This window comes from Lissotriton helveticus, chromosome 3_1, assembly GCF_964261635.1.
Source record: "Lissotriton helveticus chromosome 3_1, aLisHel1.1, whole genome shotgun sequence".
Classification (NCBI taxonomy): domain Eukaryota; kingdom Metazoa; phylum Chordata; class Amphibia; order Caudata; family Salamandridae; genus Lissotriton; species Lissotriton helveticus.
The window spans coordinates 152359371-152381492 of NC_136061.1; the positions used below are offsets into that span (position 1 = coordinate 152359371).

The following is a 22122-nucleotide window of genomic DNA, read 5'->3' on the forward strand; positions in this document are numbered from 1 at the left end:
AGCAGTGTATTTCTGGCTTATTTCCAGTGGCCCTCACTGTTAATGGCAGTGGGTTACTGGCTTGTTGGAGTCTTATGTTTTTCTAAACCTGAAGTGTACTTGCCTGTGTAACCAATTCATGTCATGGCGTGTGTATCCAAATTGCAAATCTGCCTTAAGCTCCTTAACATGGCGCTGTATGTGTGGAAATGCACCATCTGTTCATTTTTTAAGCTAAAGTTTGGAGTGATATTTGGCACTACACATGCACGCGACTGGAGCACATAGCCATGGCTTCAGCGCACAGAGGAGACCCTACACTGCCGCACACAGATGGAAAAAATTAGAGGGAACATTGATCATTACTAGTGCCCATCCAAACCCGCAATTGCAATGCCATAGGTCTCGTATTTGCGAGAGTTTAAGCTATTGCCATTGTAAATGACAATGCCTTTTATTTATCTATTTTGATAACTACCACATAAATAAAAGGCATTGTTATTTTCAATGCCAATAGCTCAAACTCTTGTAAATGTGAGACCTATTTCACTTCAAAAAAGCGGCCGCCATTGACCCGGGCTGCTTGGAATGTGAAAGCAGGCATGTTGCAGGAAAGCATGTCGTGCCTGCATTAGGAGAAACTCATTAAAGAAAAAAGTGCTTAGAGACTAAATAAGACATACCATGTAACAACTGAAGTAAAAGGGCGAGTTCTCATGGGAGTTTACAAATGACAAGGCGGTACTAAGGAGGGACTAACAAGCTTATTAACGAATCAGAAGCCAGCATTTACAAAGGACAATGACACAAACCAATGAAAAATATGGGCTGAGAGTGGACGGAGTTTAAGTCCATACTCAAATACAGCATGCCTTGCAGCGCAGGCGCTGCCCAGGCTCGACCTAAAAAAGGATCCTCACTCAGCACCACCTTGTTAAATGCTAACATGAACCTACCCGCCAGCATAATCCGTGCCCACGGAATCAACATCATATCCTATGCAGATGACACCCATTTCATACTCTCCCTCTCTGACAGGACAGCGCACACCCGGACCAATAACTCCATACTGCATTACTGAAGTTGCCAGATGGATGAAAACCAACTGCCTCAAGCTCAACACAGAAAAGACCAAAGTAGTAATCTCAGCAAAGAAATGTGCTCTGGGTCTCAACCTGGTGGCCTGCTGAACATGGACCCGTTCCCCTCCCAGCAACCAGTGCAAAGAACCTCAGAATAGTAATAGACAAGAAACTCAACATGACCGGTCAAGTGAATGCAGTCGGAGTCTCCTGCTTCCACACACTCAAGATACTCAAGAAGATCTTCAAATGGCTCCCCACCAACACTCACAGAACCAACAAACAAGCCCTCATCACCAGTAGCTGGACTATGACAATGCACTCCATGCCATAATCAAGACTCAACTGACCAGAAGAATCCAGACCATACAAAACTCAGTGGCCAGGCTCACCTTAAAGCTCCCGCCCGCACTCACATCACTCTGCACCTCAACAAGCTCTACAGGCTCCTAATCCACAAATGTGTATACTTCATACTCTTCACATAACATACAAAGCCATATACAACAATGGCCACGTACCAGAACATCCACAAACATTTCCACAAATGGATCAGACACCTCCACCTGACGGACTCCTGTTCGCACACACCCTCCGCAAATGGAGAACCGCATCAGGCAGTTGTACCGTCTACTTTGCTCCTATAGAATGAACCTACCTGCCCTTGCATATCAGAGGCACCTCCTCAGTTCGAGAATTCTGCAAGAAACTGAAGACCTAGCTCTTAAACTAGCCGTGGCCTTGCAGCAGAATTCAAACAAAGGCTGCAACTTCTTCTTGAACTCAGCAATGTACACCTTAATCTGCACGTCTTCAATTACCTTCAGATGCATGAGGGTGCACTGATCACACAACTTATAATTGTTTCCAGAGACCAGGAACCAAAGACAAACCTCGTGCGGATCCGTGATGACATCTTCCTGCAGTTGCAGTATGGCTTGAACCAGGTCATTTTCCATGAGGACATTTGTTCCCTAGCACACTGTTTGAAGTCATTGAATATGTGGCTCCACTCCATCAGTACCAGAGCAGTGTGGAACCAACACAGAGCTGTACGACACCACCCAGTAGCACAAAGCAGCCCTGCTGGAAAAACATCTCCAGATCTAGTCTGGGGGATATTCTAAGGTTAGGAATCTGCGGTTAGAAGTAGCCATGAGAATCATTTTTTTCTGACGAGCGATGCCCAGTCTCACTGTTTAGCAATTTGGTCCTAAAAATGTATGAGAAGCATTATCAGGAACATATGAAGGAATGACACAAGTTGCTTAGCAAAGTCTCTTAAATTGTAGAGGTCAGTAGGAGCTGTTGAAAGCAGATTATAGCTCTGGAGCAATCATCTATGGAATGGTGGTGTTAACTATTATTTTTCCTTCACAGTATGGTCCACTTTTCTTTCGAGTAATTCCATGAGAGAGTGAGCCAGGGATGGAAGTTCATAGTGACCAATGTGTAAATATATCTGGGCACCTTTAACTTGGCACGGTCTCTAAGGCATGAGCCAGGGGCTGACAAAGAGAGAAAGGTGTGCTAGATAGTCAAAAAGTCTCCAAACGTGAGCATTCTTGGTTTCTTTACCCAGAAACATCACTCCTCTACATTAAAGCGCCCAAGGAGATTCAACGTTGAATCTGCCAACATGCAGACCATTAGGTATCTTCTGGCTGAGCAGAAGACATGTCTTGCACACCCTCCAATTAGATCCCCTAGTGAGGACAAAAATTGCATATGAGTGTAATTCATACTCCGTAATCTCACAAGCTCTTCGACCGGAGGAACCAATGGGCAATTCTTGTTACTTAGTTTTTTTTTCTTGCATAGTTTCAGGATCACTTGGATACACACATCTAACAAGAAAGATACTGGCACTGCAGCACATTTCCCACTGATGTGGTACCAGGAAAGTTCTGCATCACCCATATCTATGTAAGGGGCTCCATGCATGCCATAAAACACATGCTTTAATGTCGTTTTATTTATTCATAGTATTGTAGAGTGCATACAAAATATCTATTAGTCCCCCCAGGTGCATACAATGGACACAATGGCTCAAGAATTAATATATAAATAGCCAGATTTCAAATAGTTTCCTAAAAGTGAGATGGCTGGACGTATCTCAAATTCCATTTAGACGCCAACAATAGGCCAGATGTGGTCAGAGTCCGCAAGTTTGATATAAAGAAAAGGCCTTATGCAGGAATTCATTCTGTCAATCAAGAAAGTTGTTGCAAATAGGAGGAGCATTTTACCACTGGTAACCAGCCATAGAGCAGCGCCTGCCTCAGCTGCTAAAATGAACAAATTATTTTTCAATAGGGAAAATATGTTTTTCCTGGTGGGAGACCAATTTCCCTATCTTGCCCTATTCAAATTAAATATGATGGTTTTCCTTTCACATTCCGATCCTAGGAACAAGTACTTACTCTAATAGTCAGCACAGGTAAATTTAAACGTGCTTCCAAAGTGGGAAACTACATTCAATATGATTGTGAATAACAAGTTACACATTTATGTATAATAATTAGTTTTATTTTTATAATGAAACGCTTATATAATGTTTAATATCATAATTCTGTCCATCCTTAGCACTGTAAATAACATATATTGCTATTATCCAATCTGCAGAAGGATGGAAGACTTGAACTCATGAGCTGCAAATCAATGCTGTTTTCAAAAGCCACATCACTAATACTTTCCCTTCCGTCATAACTTCAACATACAGTCATAAAATTGCAATAATAATGAATCAGCAGGTGAAATCACAATACCATTTCTTTTCAAATCAAGGCCTATTACAGTGTGAAAAATGTTCATGGACTGGACCCAGGATGTTATTGTGTATTTTTTTATGAAAGCATTTCATTAAACAATGACTTTTCAATATATAAAACCAAGCAGAATTCACACATTTAAGGGTAACCTATAACACTCTTCCAATTAAAACAGCATAAAATGCATTTATAAAACTAAGAATTAAATCAATGTATTTTGCAGTATGAATTTGAGGTGAAGTTCGTTTCTTGTTTAGTGAATTCCCCATGTGCTTTTTTTCGCACAGTCACCAATAATCCTAGTTAGGAAATTGTTATGAGTCCTTTGTACAGAACACCTGTACCAGACGAGTGGATAGTGCACTTCACATAGAAAATAACAAGCCTACGTAGTCAACTAAATAAATAGGAAGACAACATGAATTGGAGATTGGCTAACAGGAATTGCATACCAGTTTAAAAACGCTAGTTGCAAAATTTAAGTTGACTTAATGTTGTATAGGTTTAGATATTGCTTAAAGGAGCTTTCTCAACTTGGATGGAAGCGTAATCCAAGATGAAACTTCTGCCCCTGTTAATAAATATATTTGTGTGGTTGCAGCTCTGAAGTAAGATGCGTCTAGGAGTAGTGTGATTCTAGTTCTTAAACCTCATTTTAAGGAATGCGTTCATTTTAAAGAATCTAAAATAAGATAGAGTGAAAAGCTGGATAAAATGCCTATGTGCTCATTGTGCGTGTATTATACTAAATACCGTAACTCCGAGTGACACCAGAATGAAAACATTTCATGAAAAAAGGCTTTAATGAACAATGAGCAAACACATGTAACTGTATTCCAAACCATGCAAGTTGTTTACCTGAGTATCTTCAGTGACAGTTGCAAGCTGCAAATATTCAGAGTTTCCCCAGCCAAATATATCCCCATCATCAGAAACAGCCAAGGAGCAATCTCCATAGGTAACAATCTGAACAATGTTAACTCCTGCAATGTCGCCATTCAATTTCGTTGGTTTGCCAGTGGAATTGTAATGACCAAGTCCTAAGAAGACAAGGAAAAAAAAGTTGAATAAAGCAAAAATGTCTATTCTCTTTAAAAAAAGAATCAGATTAGGCAAAAAAATATATAGTGAACACCATAGCATAGAAAGAATAGTGTAAGACTTTGAACATTAAACCTTAAACCAACTTAAACCAGCCTATTGAGATGTCTTTATTTCCTACATCATAGAAGAGGGATCTGGAGTTAAACCTTTATATAATTGTTATTAATCAACAATAAGTACCCTTCACAACAACAGATGAACTTTACAAAAGATATTAAAACATCCTAGCAGGCGTTTCTGTTTTGCTAAGGTTTGGGTCTCCAACCTTTAAAGTAATACAGCTACTTACGTTCAATGAAAACCATTGTGAGCTACTAATTTATTAGTATTGTAATAATGCCCACATCAAATAAGTTTACATTAGTGGTCACCATATGCAAGATTTCTAGCAGCTGTCACCTCAGCGCATCAACCCAGGTTGCCAGCAGTAATTAAAAAAAAAAAAGGATTTGTCGAGGGACACGACAGTGTTGTCTGCTTTCCTCTCTCCTCTTTGCACTGATATTGGAACCATTGGCGACGTGGGTACGCACAACACAACTGTTTAAGGGGCTGACATGGGAGGCGGGTTGGGAGGACCGAATCTCCCTATATGCTGACGATATGTTAATATACATGACGTCCCCAACAGAGTCCCTGGAGGTACTATTCCACATCCTCACGGTGTATGGAGAAAACTCAGGGTACACTATAAATTGGACTAAGTCACTGCTCTATCTACTGTACGGCCCAACGCCGGCACTTCCCCTAGAATGTCCCCTACAAATTGTAACTGGGGGCTTTAAATACTTAGGCATATACGTCACGCCCCAAGAGAAGGTATTTGTAGACGAAAATTTGATGAGGCCCCTACAGAGATTGAAAGCAGACGTTTCACACTGGCGGTCCCTACCGCTGACGCTGTTGGGAAGGGCAGCACTCTTTAAAATGCTGGCGCTCCCGAGATTTCTATACGCACTCCAAAATACCCCCTTTCCGGTCCCGCCAGCGTATTTTAAAGCCATAGAAGCAGAACTTTCCTCCTTGCTATGGGATGGCAAGCCTGCTCGCATTGCACAGTCTAAATTGATCTGCAGCTGGTACGCCGGGGGAATAGCCCTACCTAGCGTCAAGATATATTACTGGGCTGAGCAGCTAGCGATCATCAATCAATGGCTGTATACCCCACTCGATGATCCGGCGTACCGATTGGACAGGGAGATGTTACTGGCAGATAGCTTGATGAAAGCCCTTTACACAAACAAGAAGAGGCACGCCCTGACAGGCCCCACAGCCCACACGATCAAAATTTGGCACACAGCACAGAAAGTGTTAGGATGGGAAGTGGTGCTTACACTGGCCACTCCCCTATGGGCAACACGCAAGCTGGGCACCTAGGCCAACACAAAAGGGTTCAAACAATGGGACCTAATAGGCATCACTAACATCGGCGATCTATGGGTAAGATGGGAAATCATACAGTTCCCAGCACTCCAAGAAAAATACGGACTGGCAGACTCGGAGCTCTACCGCTACATTCAAATCAGGCACGCACTTACAAGCGCTATCCCGCTGGGTACTAAACTGGCTTACGCGTCGCCCCTAGAAGACAGACTCCTCACAGACCACATGGACAAAAAAGCCATATCACAGACATATCATAAAATACTAAATAATCTCCCAGATCCCACGGTGGTTTTCCCTAGCAAGAGGGAGGTGGAGCTAGGGGACATAGAAGACTCAGACTGGTTTGACGCGCTGGCATCGGCCAGGGAGGCGACGATCCTGTCTCGCCTGAAACTAGTGCAGCTTAAAGTGCTGCATCATATATATTACCCTCACACCACATTACACAAACTGGGACATGCACCTGATCCACTTTGCATGAGGGGATGCGGACAAACCGGAACATACTTTCACATACTATGGGACTGCCCACAGATACAGGTCTATTGGGAGCAGGTTCTACTTGAGATCGCAGAAGTGGGTGGGGTAGAATTCCAGGCAGACCCAAAATGCTGTCTATTGAATATATGGCAACCTACAGACCTAAACACAGCGATGAAAGCCTGGGCAACGCTGGGGTTGGCAACAGTGAAGCGTAAAATAGCTAGGAACTGGGGTTCTGGGATGATACCCACGCTGCTACAATGGGAAAAGGATATGGAAACAGCCATGGTATCAGAAAAAGCAGTCTACACCCATCGGGGATGCCCCAAAAAATGGTCGAGAGTTTGGGGGAAATGGAACGAATTCCGGGGGAATATTTGTGAACCGCATCTGAGGCATTAACCCCTGAGAGTAGTCCATGACTGTAGGGAGATCTGCCAATGTGTTGGTGCCCGGCGCTATTACAGAAGTGAGGGGGGGGAGAGGATGGAGGAAGGGGGGGTAAAATCATTAGGCTGGAACAATACTGCATAACTTTGTGCTGTACACGGTGTCTAAAGAATGTATTCGCTCGAATTGTGATATGTTTAATCTTACGATGGAGAGGACTGTAGTTAATGGATGTATGTAAACTCCTGAACATGGAAATGGAAATAATAAAAGTAAAAAAAGAAAAAAAAGGATTTGTCTATTTGGAATGCTTTTACATGGTTAATATACATCATTCACAGCCGCAATGCCCCAGGAATGAAAGTAGTAATTTTAGTAATAAGTCTCCCCATATGACTTCCAGCGTTGCGGAGTATGAACCTATACACAGCATCACAAACTGTGCTGAAATGTCTGTGAGTAGTGAATTAATGTGGAATACCTGCAAATATACCATATCTGGGTCCTTAGCAAACAGCCTAATTAGTACTCCTCTAGAAGGAACGAGATGGTTCGGACCCCTGACGACTCCACTGTTGATATTTATGTTTACACACTATGTTTATTGTGCACATTTATGCTTGTAACTGGTATCCAGGTTGAGGATACGTACCACTGGCACAAGGATAATACATTAAAAAATGTTACATGCCTATCCTTGATCTGCATTGCAATCAATAAAAAATAAATTTAAAAAAAAGTCTCCCCATGTGATTTATCATTCAACAATCAGCTTTAAATATATTTTGTAAACTCCGCAATGTTTCTCCAAACATCAGCCTATGAGTTCTGAAAATAAACACATTTTCGTCTTGAATACACAATTTTGGCATACATACATTAATTTAATAAGCATTGGCATAGCCAATAGGTCTCACTTTTGGGACCTTATAAGTGTTGCACCAAGGATATTGTGCTGGATAACTAAACACTTATAAGGTCCCAAAGGCGAGACCTATTGTTTATGCCAATGCTTGTTATAATTAAACATCTGCAGTCCGATGTTACCTGTACATGTTAAAATGCTAGAAACAAAGCAGAATTTGGTTTAATGTAAATGTATTGTAATTGCACTTAAATAGCGCTTACTACTCCTGACGAGGCTTTGAAGTGCTTTAATTCAATACACGTACGCCACACCCCGCATTGACTGGTGTGTCTTGCCCGTTAAACAAGTGGTTTGTAGATTACAGAGAATCCCACGCACACTGCAAAGTCTTTGAAGTTGATGGGCTTGCCTGGAGAATGTTGTTGGGTGGGACGGGGCGTAGTGTAAGGAACACTGGAGGGTCTGTGCAAGCTGACCACCCACAGCAGGACACCGCCTGCCAGTTGTCTTTCAAGCCTGTGTTGAGTCCCAACTGTGAGACAGGCATTCCACACACGACTGGTAATTTGTGTTTCTAATGCAGTTAAGCATTCATTAGGTTCTTTGCGGTGTTTGCGACTAATGTGCAACAATTGGGTGGGGGGCTGCCAGCCTTGCCCACCCTCGGAAGGAAAACACTACACAGTATGAAAGGCAAATTGTTTACTTTCTGCAGCGGTACAGTGAGATTTTCTCTCCCTGTAGAGATTCCTTCCGTTGAAACGGTTTTGTTAAGTGATTATTCTGCAGGAAAGCAAAATGCAGAGTGGTTTTCTTCACGCAGGCCCTGCAGCAATATGCAGCTTTGTCACGGCTAGCCCGTAGCATAATTAAACACCACAGTTCTATTACCATGATCTCCAGGTGTCCAGACCAGAACGTCATTTAGTCTTGGCTTTTAATTTAGAACACGGTATAGGTTGGGACCAACACCAAAAAAAGACAAAACAAACACACACAAGTGATGTGGTGGTGGTGCCCCTGAGTGGTGCCCCTGAGTGATGTGGTGGTGCCCCTGAGTGATGTGGTGGTGTGCTAGAGTGATGTGGTGGTGTGTTAGAGTGATGTGGTGGTGTGCTAGAGTGATGTGGTGGTGTGCTAGAGTGATGTGGTGGTGTGCTAGAGTGATGTGGTGGCGTGCTAGAGTTATGTGGTGGTGTCCTAGAGTGATGTGGTGGTGTCCTAGAGTGATGTGGTGGTGTCCTAGAGTGATGTGGTGGTGTCCTAGAGTGATATGGTGGTGTCCTACAGTGATATGGTGGTGTCCTAAAGTGATATGGTGGTGTCCTAGAGTGATGCAGTGGTGTCCCTGAGCGATGTGGTGGTGTCCCTGAGCGATGTGGTGGTGTTGTGTGGCGTTCAGCAGTGTGAGGAGTGCAGCAGTGTGAGGAGTGCAGCAGTGTGAGTAATGCAGCAGTGTGCAGCAGTGTGTGGTGTGCAGCAGTGTGTGGTGTGCAGCAGTGTGTGGCGTGCAGCAGTGTGAGGCGTGCAGCAGTGAGGAGTGCGGCAGTGTGCAGCATGCAGCAGTGTGAGTAATGCAGCAGCGTGCAATGTGCAGCAGTGTGAGGCGTGCAGCAGTGTGTGGCGTGCAGCAGTGTGTGGCATGCAGCAGTGTGTGACGTGCAGCAGCGTGGCGTGCAGCAGTGTGAGGCGTGCAGCAGTGAGGCGTGCAGCAGTGAGGCGTGCAGCATTGTGTTGTGCAGCAGTGTGAGTAATGCAGCAGTGTGCAGCAGTGTGTGGTGTGCAGCAGTGTGTGGCGTGCAGCAGTGTGTGGCGTGCAGCAGTATGTGGCGTGCAGCAGTATGTGGCGTGCAGCAGTGTGTGGAGTGCAGCAGTGTGTGGCGTGCAGCAGTGTGTGGCGTGCAGCAGTGTGTGGCATGCAGCGGTGTGAGTAATGCAGCAATGTGCAGCAGCGTGCAGCAGTGTGAGGCGTGCAGCAGTGTGTGTAGTGCAGCAGTGTGCAGCATGCAGCAGTGTGAATAATGCAGCTGTGTGCAGCAGCATGCAGCAGTGTGTGGCATGCAGCAGTGTGTGGCGTGCAACAGTGTGTGGTGTGCAGCAGCGTGAGGCGTGCAGCAGTGTGAGGTGTGCAGCAGTGTGTGGCGTGCAGCAGTGTGAGGCGTACGGCAGTGTGAGGCGTGCGGCAGTGTGAGGCGTGCGGCAGTGTGAGGCGTGCGGCAGTGTGAGTAATGCAGCAGTGTGAGTAATGCAGCAGTGTCCGGCGTGCAGCAGTGTGTGGCGTGCAGCAGTGTGTGGCGTGCAGCAGAGTGTGGCGTGCAGCAGAGTGTGGCGTACAGCAGTGTGTGGCGTGAAGCAGTGTCAGGCGGTCGGCAGTATGAGTAATTCAGCAGTGTGAGTAATGCAGCAGTGTCCGGCGTGCAGCAGTGTGCGGCGTGCAGCAGTGTGTGGCGCAACATAGTGACATGGAGCAAGCTGGCGCTGCGTGCGTTCACGTGCACATGCATGCAAGCTTGCAGCCAGGGAAACCAGGGTAGCACTTTGAAAAACCCCATTACAAAATGTCAAGCAAGCTCTACCTAAAAAACTGCCGGGGCTCAGACCCGGTGAGATCCGGCCTACTTAAAGCCCCAGCCGTGGGCCCTAGGGAACGTGTGACTGTCTCTACCCCTGCCCTGCCACTCTTTCAGACGCTACCACCAGTTAGTCTCTTTGCCCCAGGGGGAGTGACTTTGGCAAATATTCAAGAGTTCTGGGTCCGCCGTGTGGTAGCGATTACACTCGTTACAATTGCAAGGTCGACTAGGTTTGGAAATGCGCATACTCTGGCCTTGGTGACAGTCCTGCCAAGCGTCACGCAACAGGTGTGACACTCCCGCATTTCAGTGCGGTGATTCGCATCACCGCACTGAAATGCCTTGTCACGCATTTTGCCCACTCTGCTGACCGCTGAAACTGGCTACCATAATGCCAGGGTAGTAGTGTGCGCTGCCTGGTGCCACTGACCTGTGTGTGCGCCGGTTGCTCTGCTGAGTGCTCAGCTCCCCGCAGACTTGCCAGCACTCCCGGAGACAGAGTAATTGACATCATGCTGGCTGCTCTGGGAGATTGCTTGCTACAATGTTGCAAAATGGAGCGGGCAGGCTGCTCGCTCTGCTTGATTCCCTCCCGGGGCACGCTGAAAGTGAGTCATGATGACAGACTCACCACCTGCCCAATTAATTTCCGAGACCCGGGGCCTGCCCTCAAGTCGTGCCTACTGGCTGAGCGGCGCCTGGCGCCCATGACCTCAGAGTTTTTTAACGAGCTATAGGGCGGCTGGCTAGTTTGAGGCAGTGCTGCGAACAATTATCATTGCGCCGGCCGCAGCGCTCTCAGCGCTGCCTGCTGCAGCTTGCACTGGCCCGGGCCACTGCCTGTTATCAGCTGTGATTACCATGGCGTCGGCCGCAGCACTCTCCCGCAGCACTCTCAGCGCTGCCTGCTGCTGCAGCACGCACCGGCCCGAACCACTGCCTGCCTTCTGTCTCTGCCGCTATAGAGCTCTCGCCTCCGTGATCGCACCGGGCCTGGCTGTCAGCCCACGCCGCATTCACTGGTATTGTTATGCAGCATTGCAGATCTCCCTCCGGGCACCCGGCAGCTCACTGCGGAAAGCTAGTCTCAGTTTATGCCTCCGATGGCCTTGCTTCCCCCCTTATGGCTGTGGCGTGGGCTTCGGTGTCAGATGCAGTTAGGAAAGCGCCGCTGGGTCCCCAATGTGGTCCGCCGCTTTCACGGCCGCCCGTGCAGTGCTCAGACTTATGGCCACCCTGGGCCCTATCGCAGCAGGTCAGCAGACTGCATGGGGTGTCGATGCACCCCAGGCAATCACTCTGGGCAAACGATTATTACAGGACAGCGGCCGTGCAACTCTTGCCAGTTAGGCTCCCAGCACCGTAAATCCCAGGCACAAGCACAGTGCAATTACGGACTAGGCCTCTAAGCCAGACTCGCCACATCGGCAAGGGCCTCGCCAGCTCCTCCAGGGGAAGAGTTCAACACTTCCCGCCACCAACAGCCGTAGGGAAGGGTCTTGCTGTTGTTTGGGGGACTCGTGGGGTTGCTATCAGCTGTGAATATCTGCTCTCCCCTGCTTTATTCTCTATATTACCGCAATTGGAACTTGCTTACAAAAGTCAGGACGGCCCCGCAGAAGTCAGGATTGCCTGGAGGAGTATAACTGGAGGCAGACTGGGGCCGGGCGGCAAACTTGAATTGCTACAGCCTGCGGTGACTCAACAAGGCCTGAGCCCGTCTACAACTAGCCTTGAAGACCATGGTTGCTGCCTTGCGTTATGGAGTGCGAAAAGCGGAAGGCCAGTCTTGGTTAAGAGAGTTAAAAACAGATATGGGAGACCGGGAACAAACCTGTTGCCTAAAGCTGCCCAGAGTCTCATCAGCAGGGATTTGACCAATCATGGTAAGATAACTTTTTCATTGATAGTGTGATGTACATACTGTGATGTGCTAACCTCTAGCTTTGCGAGAGAAAGGTTTGTGGTTTTTCCCGAGTAGAGGTCCTGTAGAGTGACTGTTTCCTAAATTAATTTAAAGCAAGATCTGTATTATATTTAATTAGCCTTTACATTCACAATCCTGAAGCACTGTAGCACTAAAAATAATAACATGCATTAGTGTCCTTGAGCAACATAGTTTGAAAAGTTATTCAGGTTGAATACATATGCAAGAAACTATTTAAAATAGTGCACGCCATATTTTATTGCCAAGGCTACAGCTGTAGCCTAGTATTAGACTACAGACCTTCAGGTACCTGAACTCACTGTCTCTTGAATGCAGCTCTCTACTATTCTCTCTCTGTGATTTACGGTCTGGCTGACGACTCTTACCTGTTTATGTGTTACAGTACATATATAAATATATATATATATATATATATATATATATAGGTTTTTGTGCTTATGACTTCTACTTAATCTTACAAATGGTGAATTTCATTTCTGAATGGCCACTGTCTAGACACTTTCCACATTAACACCATTACTTTTTCTGACTTTAATATTCCAGGCTTTTGTGTTTAGGATAAATGGGACATTCGTCTTCATCTGGAAAACTGATGAAGAAGTGCTCCTTCTCCCGAAATGTATGGTGGATTAATAAAAAAAATTAAACTGCACACCCCTTTTGTTGCCTGTGTCAAACGTTAAACATTTATCTTTTGGTCCGTCAGCATCTGTCATATGTTTGGATTCTCTCGTAAGAGAATGCCTCAGCCTCACTCTCCAGAGCCTTGCCTGATGCAGAGTTTCTGTGGCCACTGTCCGATCATGTTAAAAGGGTACTAGGTTAGTTCCCTTCCATTTCTGGTGCTTTGCAGTTGTTTTAAGATCTCCTAAGAGTTTTACATTGCTCGAATGGGTGTAAATTCTGATATATATATACATTTTCCTCATCTTCATTACTTGATTTTGCTCTATGGAAAGTGTCACTCATAGTCCTTGAAATGTCACTCATAATTACACTGACATTATGAAAATGTCACACATAGCAATCTGAAACCTTGGCAGCTATGCGGTGATGGCGGCATGAGCAGAAGCACAGTCTCTAAAATGCCGATGTACGGCTGCCTGGCATCTGTCTGATCACGGGATACCTGCCACGCCCTGATAATCATTTTCAAATTAAGTCTTTCAAATTAACTCGCCACATTCCGCCAGTTCGTGGGGGAAGCAACCCATTCTAGTGGCAACAGCGACACCTGACGGCCACGGAACAGCAGTCCCTCCTCCCCGAATCTATTATTGCCTGCTTGCTTAGTGTGTAAATTAGTCTCTTCTGCGCCTCTTTGTTTTCGGTTGTCCATGACCGCCTCAACCTGCACCAGTACTACCAGTGCCACAGACACTGTCTCTGCCGGCAGACATTAAGCCTGAGTAATCTTCCCCGTATGCTTGCCCCTACCATAAATTGTTAACTTACAGTTTCGCAGAGATTCGCAGCAAAAAAACACCTATTTTCTAAATCCAGTCTTCAAATATTTGGGGCAAATATATAAGTTTCGGTGAAAAACACTTGCAAACATCTAGACCCAACACTAGATGGCAGGAGTATGCAAAGCATGTGATATACAGCTCACATGTCTCGAACAGAAAAGTTTCTAATTTAGTAGTCTGGGATGCACATTGGAAAGCTACTTACGGGTAGCCGGAGTGTTACCAGTAGCACATTGGCTACTCGATGGAGTAGCCTGAGCTAAGGAGTACAATGTATTAAGCTCTCATAACAGTGCTTCACGGCACAAGAACCTGCCCAAACTCAAAATCTGAATCCTTTTCCTTTTTAACTTCCTCACAAAGTCTTTAACATCATCAACCAGAGTAAACGTGAACATCCTACCCTTGCGCATGGCAATCAACATGGTGTGAAATGAGTTGCTTGGGCCATTGGTAACAATTAATATTTCCTTAGATGGATTAACTCCACATTTTACCACTGTTTTACTGCACATAGTAAATACTTATCTTAAGTTCTTTGTATTTTAATTGTTGCTGACTTTAAAAGTTTTTCCCTGCCTCTCCTCCTCAGGAAGGAATAACTTTGTCCCAAGACCACTCTCCCATGTCTAGACCCATCGGATGTGTGCTGACAATTATTATCCAAGGTCAGGGAGATAGAAAGGAACTTCTCCAGTGTGATTCAATAATGTACTCCTTCAGAACTCGGATACCATGCTGTAAAATTTGCTGGAGTACATGACTTTTTGAGTTGGGATACTTAAGTATTTAGTTCCATGATGGAGATAAACACACTACTAAAATTATACATTCCACCCCTCAATGTCAGCAATCTCACCCTTGCTTTCAGATACTAAGTTTTTCAACAATATGATTCTGGAAATTTATTAACCCCACCATCAAAGAGAATCTGAAATTTACTTTTGAAGACTGTGAACAAGTTCTCTGCCCTAACCACTTTCTTATGTTGTGCATCCTTTGAGGCCCTTAATGTTTTCTCACTTTATGTCAAATCTGATATGCATCTATCCTGTATATCCGATATTAGGCTTAACTCTGGCTTCTAGTGCAGGGCTGGAAAGATTTGTAATTGGGTGTGGGGTTCCTTGTCTAATTCTTCTCCACTTCACACTGGCCAGAGTGAGATGCAGTTGAATTGGGCCAGAAGCCTTCCTCGTATGTTCAGAGCAGCAGCTCTGCAAGCGGCATTTCAGAAATGTAGGATTCAGAAAGGAAGATACACTTGTAAATGTTTAAAGTGTACAAAGTCAAAATCAAATATCAATTTACAAGCCAAAATGTCAGCATTCCATTGTCTCAATACTATCAAACTCAAAGAAACCTCATAACAATTTCATCTACATTTTAATGTCAACTGTTAAAATCCTATAAACATCAAGTAAAATAAAAAAACTCTCTCCCATCCTCCAAGGCCCATATAAACTCCTACAGGTTTTGCAATTGTAGCCCATTTTACTACTTGTGATGATAGATGACCAAGCCTCCTAGGTAGAGTATGCTGGTAATGCAGCAGAGTGGTAAACAATGCCTTTAATCAGTTTACCAGACACTTTTACCACTTAATTTTTTTCAGCGCCGGTTACTACTGCAAAACCTACTAATAATACCATTATAGATTGCCACCAGCTTATGCCGCCAAAAAGATACCGAAATTACCAGCGATTACCTCATTAATGCAAGTCATTCCCATCTTTTCTGCAAAACCTGTAAATACATCAGCAGTGACTTGCAGCCACACCACTGCTAGATATATATATATATATACACATAGCAATATCTAGAGAAAGCAATGAAAGTAATGTTTACGCCCTATGTGAAGTCACCATTATCAGACTTCACCAAGACATCCTACTAAACACGAACTGTTTGATACAGCATAAAAATAAAACTTTAAATTGAAATCACCGTTGGACCAGACCGATGGCTTTGAGAGTGAAGAAAGTGGTTGTGCGACATTCCTTTCTAATAAAGGCAGTTCCCTATCAGATGCAGTCAGGTTTGTAAGTAAAATCTACACTCAAGGCCTGGGGACCCGTGCCTCAGAGAAGTCAAGTTTTATCAAAGGAATAAGTGTTAAGAAGGACAAAAACAGTTGATTACGAGGAAAACAGCACACACAAAAATTAAGACACATTTCTAAAAGTAGGATGTATTTTTATCTTTAAATTAACACCTCAATGACAAAATTCCTCCACAAGGTTCCGGAGTTATACATTTAGAAAAAAAATAATAAATCACAAAGTTTTACTTGGAACAAAAATCATTGTAATCTACCGTGACTCGCGGTTTAGGGAGAGCAATACTTCAATTGAGAAAGAAAGAGTGCTGGTTCCTAGAGTTCTGCTCAGAAGCTGTCAGCTGGTACAATTAAACGTTGGCCCGCTGAATACCAAGTTAGGTAGTCTTTAATCCACTACCAGACACTCCCTGACCCTTTATCTCATGCTTGCAGGTTTCTGCTTTATCACTCAGTGATAGTTTTGCCATCTTTTCTTTTCCTCCATTTTTCCGATCTGTGTTTTTTCTTCTCTTGCACTCAGCAAATATCTGGTTCGGAAAACCACAGGCGTAAATTAAGTACTGGGGGTTTATGGGAAAACTGTAATAGGAATCAACGGAGTGGCCCTGATGCAAGATGCTAAAGATGCTCAAGTATGCTAAGCCAGTCATCCCGTGCCACCCCTTTAATCCACAAACACAATGGAACGACTTTGGCCTGAAGGGTTGATGTCCCTTGAAGGCAGGGTGAAGTCCAGTCGAAAATCAGTTGACATTGGTCTACTGGTCTCCGGTTAAAGCAAAACCAGCAGTTCCCTTTAGCTGACAGAAGCTTCCTTTCTGGGTGACCAAACTGCACTTCGACGACTCTTCCCAATCCAGCAGGCTCAGTACATCTTTTGAATGAATGAATGAATGAAATGGAGATTTATATTGCGCAAACTTAGCCCAATGGGCATCAAGGCGCAGAGAACAAACAAACGTGCAGTCTCAGAGTACCGAATGCATGGCCACTAATAGGCCTGAGAGAAGAGCCAGGTCTTTAGAAGTTTGCGGAAGATCACCAGTGAAGGTTGACTAGATAGTTCAGGAGGGAGAGAATTCCATAACTTGGGAGCCAAGGTGGAAAAAGCTCTTCCTCCCCACCTCGCTCTCATAAATCTGGGAACCGAAAGCAGATTTTTAGAAGCCAAGCGAAGGGTTCTCCTGGGAGTATAGGAGCTAACAAGAGACCTGATACCTTCGGAACCCAGTCCAAAGACTGCCCTGTGGGCCATGCAAAGGAGTTTGAAGGAAATCCTGGAATGGATTGGGAGCCAATGGAGATCCTTCCGGGCCTGAGTTACAGACGCAAGCCTTGGAAGGTTCAGGACCATCCTGGCTGCGGCATTTTGAACCATCTGAAGGCGATGGACAGACTTCTTATTTATGCCCCTGTAGAGCGCATTGCAATAATCAAGCCTGGAGGAAACAAGGGCAACTGTTGCCTGTTTACGAGCATCAAGGGACAGATATGGGGCAATCTTTCTCAGAGTCCTAATGATGGCACAACATGTGGTCACCGTTCTGTTGACCTGGGGGTCGAAGGAGAGAGCCGAATCTATCAAAACGCCAAGATTCCTGGCGGAGTGGGTCGGGTGAGGGCAGTCCCCCAAGGAGGGCGGCCACCAATCCTCAGACCAGATATTCTGATTTCCTCAAAAAATCAGGACCTCCGTCTTTTCCCCGTTCAGTCTTAGAAAGTTCCGTACCAACCATTGCGATACTGCCTCCATGCAAGCTCTAAATTTGAAGGCTGAGTCGTTGACCGACTGAGTAATGGAAACCATGATCTGAGTGTCGTCGGCATACGACAGAATCTCGATTCCAAAAGATCTAACCACTTTAGCAAGTGGGGTTACATAGATGTTAAATAAAAGCGGGCTCAATGAAGAGCCCTGCGGTTCCCCACATTGCACTGTCTGGGAGGAAGAAAGAAAGTTGCCCAACTTTACCCTCTGCTTCCTTTGGTGTAGAAAGGAAGCAAGTAAACTAAGGGTGGTGCCGCCCACCCCAATCCCCTCAAGCCTGGACACCAGGATCGAAGGGGACACGGTGTCAAAGGCTGCCGTGAGGTCGAGCAGCACCAGTAGAGTAGTTTGGCCTCTGTCGACCTCAGAGCGGATGTTATTGATCACAACCGTAAGGGCAGACTCCGTACTGTGAGCAGCAGGAAACCCATGTTGAGAGATGTCTAGCAGCTTCGAGCTCTCCAGAAAGGTGGCCAGATGGCGATTAAGATGGGTCTCAAGTATCTTGGCCGGAGCTGGGAGAAGTGAAATGGGGCGGAAATTTTTCAAAACTCCCGGATCTAATGAAGCCTTCTTGAGCAGTGGCTTGACAACTGCTGTTTTCCAAGATAAGGGGAAAATCCCCTCAGTGATGGCCAAGTTTATGACCTCAAGAAAAGGAGTAAGAGCCAACTCTCTACAGACCTTCAGGGTTTTTAAAGGGCAGGGATCAAAGGGCGAGCTTGACTTGGTAGCATCAAGGAGGCGATTTAATTCTTCCAGGGTCAAAAGAGGGAAACCGGCAAAACTCGATTTAGAGGCGGGTACGGAAACCTCATCCGGCGAGGGAAAGGAAGGAGGAAGTGAGGATGCACAGTTAGTATCCAGCTCCCGATTAAGAATTTCATGGGAATTATGAATTTCGGAAATTTTTGAGTGGATGAAGCTCGCTATGTTGTCGCAGAGCTCCTGTGTCTCGACTATGGGGTCAGCTGTTTTGGGTAGAGACAATGTGTCAATAATTTTAAAGAGGTCTCTAGAGTATTTTAAAGAGGCCGTAATGTTGGCATAGTAGATCTTTTTTTCGTCAGCTATGGCCCTCTTGTATTCCCTCAGCAATAATTTGTGTTGAATTTTTCCAGAAGAGTCAGGATGAGCATGCCAAAACCTCTCCTTTTGTCTACACTTCTGCCGTAAAAGCCTTAAACGAGCAGAGTACCAGGGCAACGAGGGGCTCTTTCTGGCGGAATAGTGTTGCTTGGGTGGAGCTAGGGTGTCTCTCGCGTTAGATAAAACGTTAGACAGACCTAGAGCAGCCGTATTAGGGTCGGACAGAGAGAGGGAGCTAAAAGCTTCCATGAATGGTGCAAGAGTCACATTGTTAATCTCTCTGTAATTGCTTCTAGTTTCCCATATTTTCCTATTCGATTGGTTGGGTGCAGAGGGAGTGACATTAAGGTGAAATGGCACCGCCCGATGGTCGGACCAGGACAAAGGAATAGGTGTTCCAGTCACCAGTCTGGCATAGTTTGAAAAGACACCATCAAGTGTGTGGCCAGCTAGATGCGTGGGGCCCTCAACAAGTTGGATCAAGCCGCAAGCGGTCAAGCCTTCTACTAAAGACACCGTGTCTCTAGCATCTGCGGGCTCTCGATGAAAATGGAAGTCACCAAGGAGGGTTATATTGGGCCTGTTGATAAAGGGCTCTAAAAGTTTAAGAATGTCTTGGGAAAAGGTAGCTCTAGGACCAGGGGGCCTATAGCAAAGAATGCCAGAAAAGGAGGCTGTAGGGGCAACATTTATCGAGAAGTACATAGCCTCGAAGTTGTCAGAGGAAGAAGAAAAGGGATCAGTGCGACAAATAAAGGAATCTCTAAATAGAATTCCCAGCCCACTTCCCCTGCGACCGGTTCTGTCCATCCTGGTCAGGGCATAGCCCTCCGGGATGGCATAGACCAGGTCTGGGCCTGAGGAATCCGATCCCCAGGTTTCGGTTATGAAAACCCAGGGGGGTTTCCTCTGCGAAACAAAGTCACTGAAGGCCAAGTTATTTTTGACTAATGACCTGGCATTAATGAGAAAACCTTCCTCCTTTGTGGGATATTCTATGGACTTAGCTGCCCCAAGAGTGGCCCGGTTTTTTCTAAGGTGCCGAGTCTGAGGAGGTCTTAGAGCGCTACTGCAGCAGCGTTTGGTTGAAAGATCATCGGGAAATAGAGTGTGATGACATAACTTGGGCGGAGGCCTAACAGAAAGCAAGGTAGAAAAAGTATACAACTCACGGTCAGCCTGAAGGGAGAAGCGGGGCCCAGCCCGTCTGGCCCATGGCGCAATATCAGCGCGGACGGGCGCAGACGGGCTTAACTTTGGCGCAACTTCGGCGCGAGCCCGCTGTGCGCGGAGAAAGCCATCCGTACTAAATAGGGTGGAGCCTGCGTGTGGATACCCGTGTGACCCTGAAGAGCCAATCAATGCGGTACCCCCAAATGTATTGCCTGCGCCCTCCACATCAATCGGGAGATCCCGTGGTGGAACGGGGCGCAGGCACTAAAGCTGTAATAGCGGTAAGGGCTGCGGGGGGCTGCGGGGAGAAGTGCACAAAGACACACTGAAGGTGAATTTAAAATAAAAACACACAGTATTACAGCAAGGCAGCAAGGCTAAGCAGCATCTCAATCATGCACTACAGAGCGATACTACACAGGCGATGGTGGCGAATATTAAAAGAGTTCCAGTAACTTTTAAAAACAGGATATCACAAGCATCGTAATCATGCACGCGAACCTGAGACACAGTGAGAGTTGAGACTCAGTCTCCAAGGCTGCACTTCAGCCATCAGGCATTAATGGCTACCAACTCTCCAAGGCAGGCTTCTTCAGCTTTTATGGCCCGGTGGCTGTAACAGGGAGTAGTCCAACTGACCCCTGGAGTCACTTTCTCTATCTGGAGCTCAAGGACGACTTTTCCGTGAGCGGGACCCCAAAAGAACAATTCTTTGCTTCACAGCCCAAAGTGCAGAAGAAGGTGTCCAGTCTTTGGTGTGGCCTTTCTTTGCTGGGCCCAGGGAACATCAAGGCAGTCTTTCTTCTGTACTCTCTCCAGTACAGACGTGACCCCATGAGTAAACGAATAGAGTTCAAAGTTATGACATTAGCGTACCGAGCCACCAAGGGCCTTGGTTCTGCCCAACTAAGATCGACCCTCTGGCCCTACTGCAATACTAGAGCCCTTCGCTCAAATACCAAATTTTTGCTAGCCACCCCGAGATTTAAGAAAGCTCGAGCTGGAGGCAAAACCTCTGAGTTTGGAGCGGCTCAAAAATTGAATAAATTGCCTCTGGATCTACGCAGGAGCAATTCGGAACGTGAATTCCGTAGATCCTTGAAAACATTCCTGTTTCGCCTATAAACTTCTACTCAGGGAGACTGTTTCTTAATTCTTTCAGCGCCGGGACACCCCGCTGGGGTAGCTGCGCGCTTTATAAAAGACACAATAATAATAATAATAATAATAATAATAATAATAATCTGAGGTCTGGGTGCCAGGGTTGACACTTTTTTGTGAATTACAAGTTCAGAGGGATGGAGCGGCTAACTAGCTATTCGCACTACCATGTCCCTCCAGCCTGATCACAACTTCTTGTTTAGTGTGACATCTAGCGCTCCCAGGGTATAAGATTCTGCCCATCTCAATGTGTAGAACCATTATCTCAGTATGTGGAGCTCCCAAGCACATTCCAGAGGTGTGGCTACTTGGGGGCTGACAGAAAACCCCGTTTGGCAACAGCTTCTTCCTCTCTGTCCAAGATGCCAGCCTATCGCCAAAACAAATGAGCAGCCCCTCTCGAATGGGACTACCATTTGCCCTTTAAAGGCAGCTTCCCCTTTGAAGCTCGCCTTTTGGGCTCACATCCTGTTTGGCCTTCCTGCTAGGAGGAGGTCACACCTCTGGTCTTGGTAGATCGTTTGTGTTCCTCCCCGAGAGTCGCTCATACCTCTCCCTAGGAGGACTTGTAAACAGTCACAGGAAACTTTGAGCCACAAAGAGTTAACTTTATAAAGTCGACTGTAGGGTTTAATGCAACAATTCTTTTGAAAACTTGCAGTACCATATTTGGTAGTCCCATCCTTAGTTAGCACTGTTGAGTCATTAGCGCATAAACCTGTACTTGTCAACGGAGCACTACCTTTTCTACAGTAAAAGTGACACTGTGGGGCTTTTACTGATAAAACATGCAAAAGCACATATTCTACTTTTTAA

At 45.6% G+C, this 22122-nt stretch overlaps 1 protein-coding gene across 1 annotated transcript in view; it reads right to left on the reverse strand.

Moving 5' to 3' along the window:
- RCC1L (RCC1 like) overlaps window positions 1-22122 on the reverse strand; it is a 129089-nt gene that overhangs the window by 40554 nt on the left and 66413 nt on the right. Inside the window, exon 7 of the mRNA XM_078679418.1 lies at window positions 4691-4872. Coding sequence (XP_078535544.1) covers window positions 4691-4872 — 182 coding nt within the window. The remainder of the gene's footprint in view (window positions 1-4690; window positions 4873-22122) is intronic.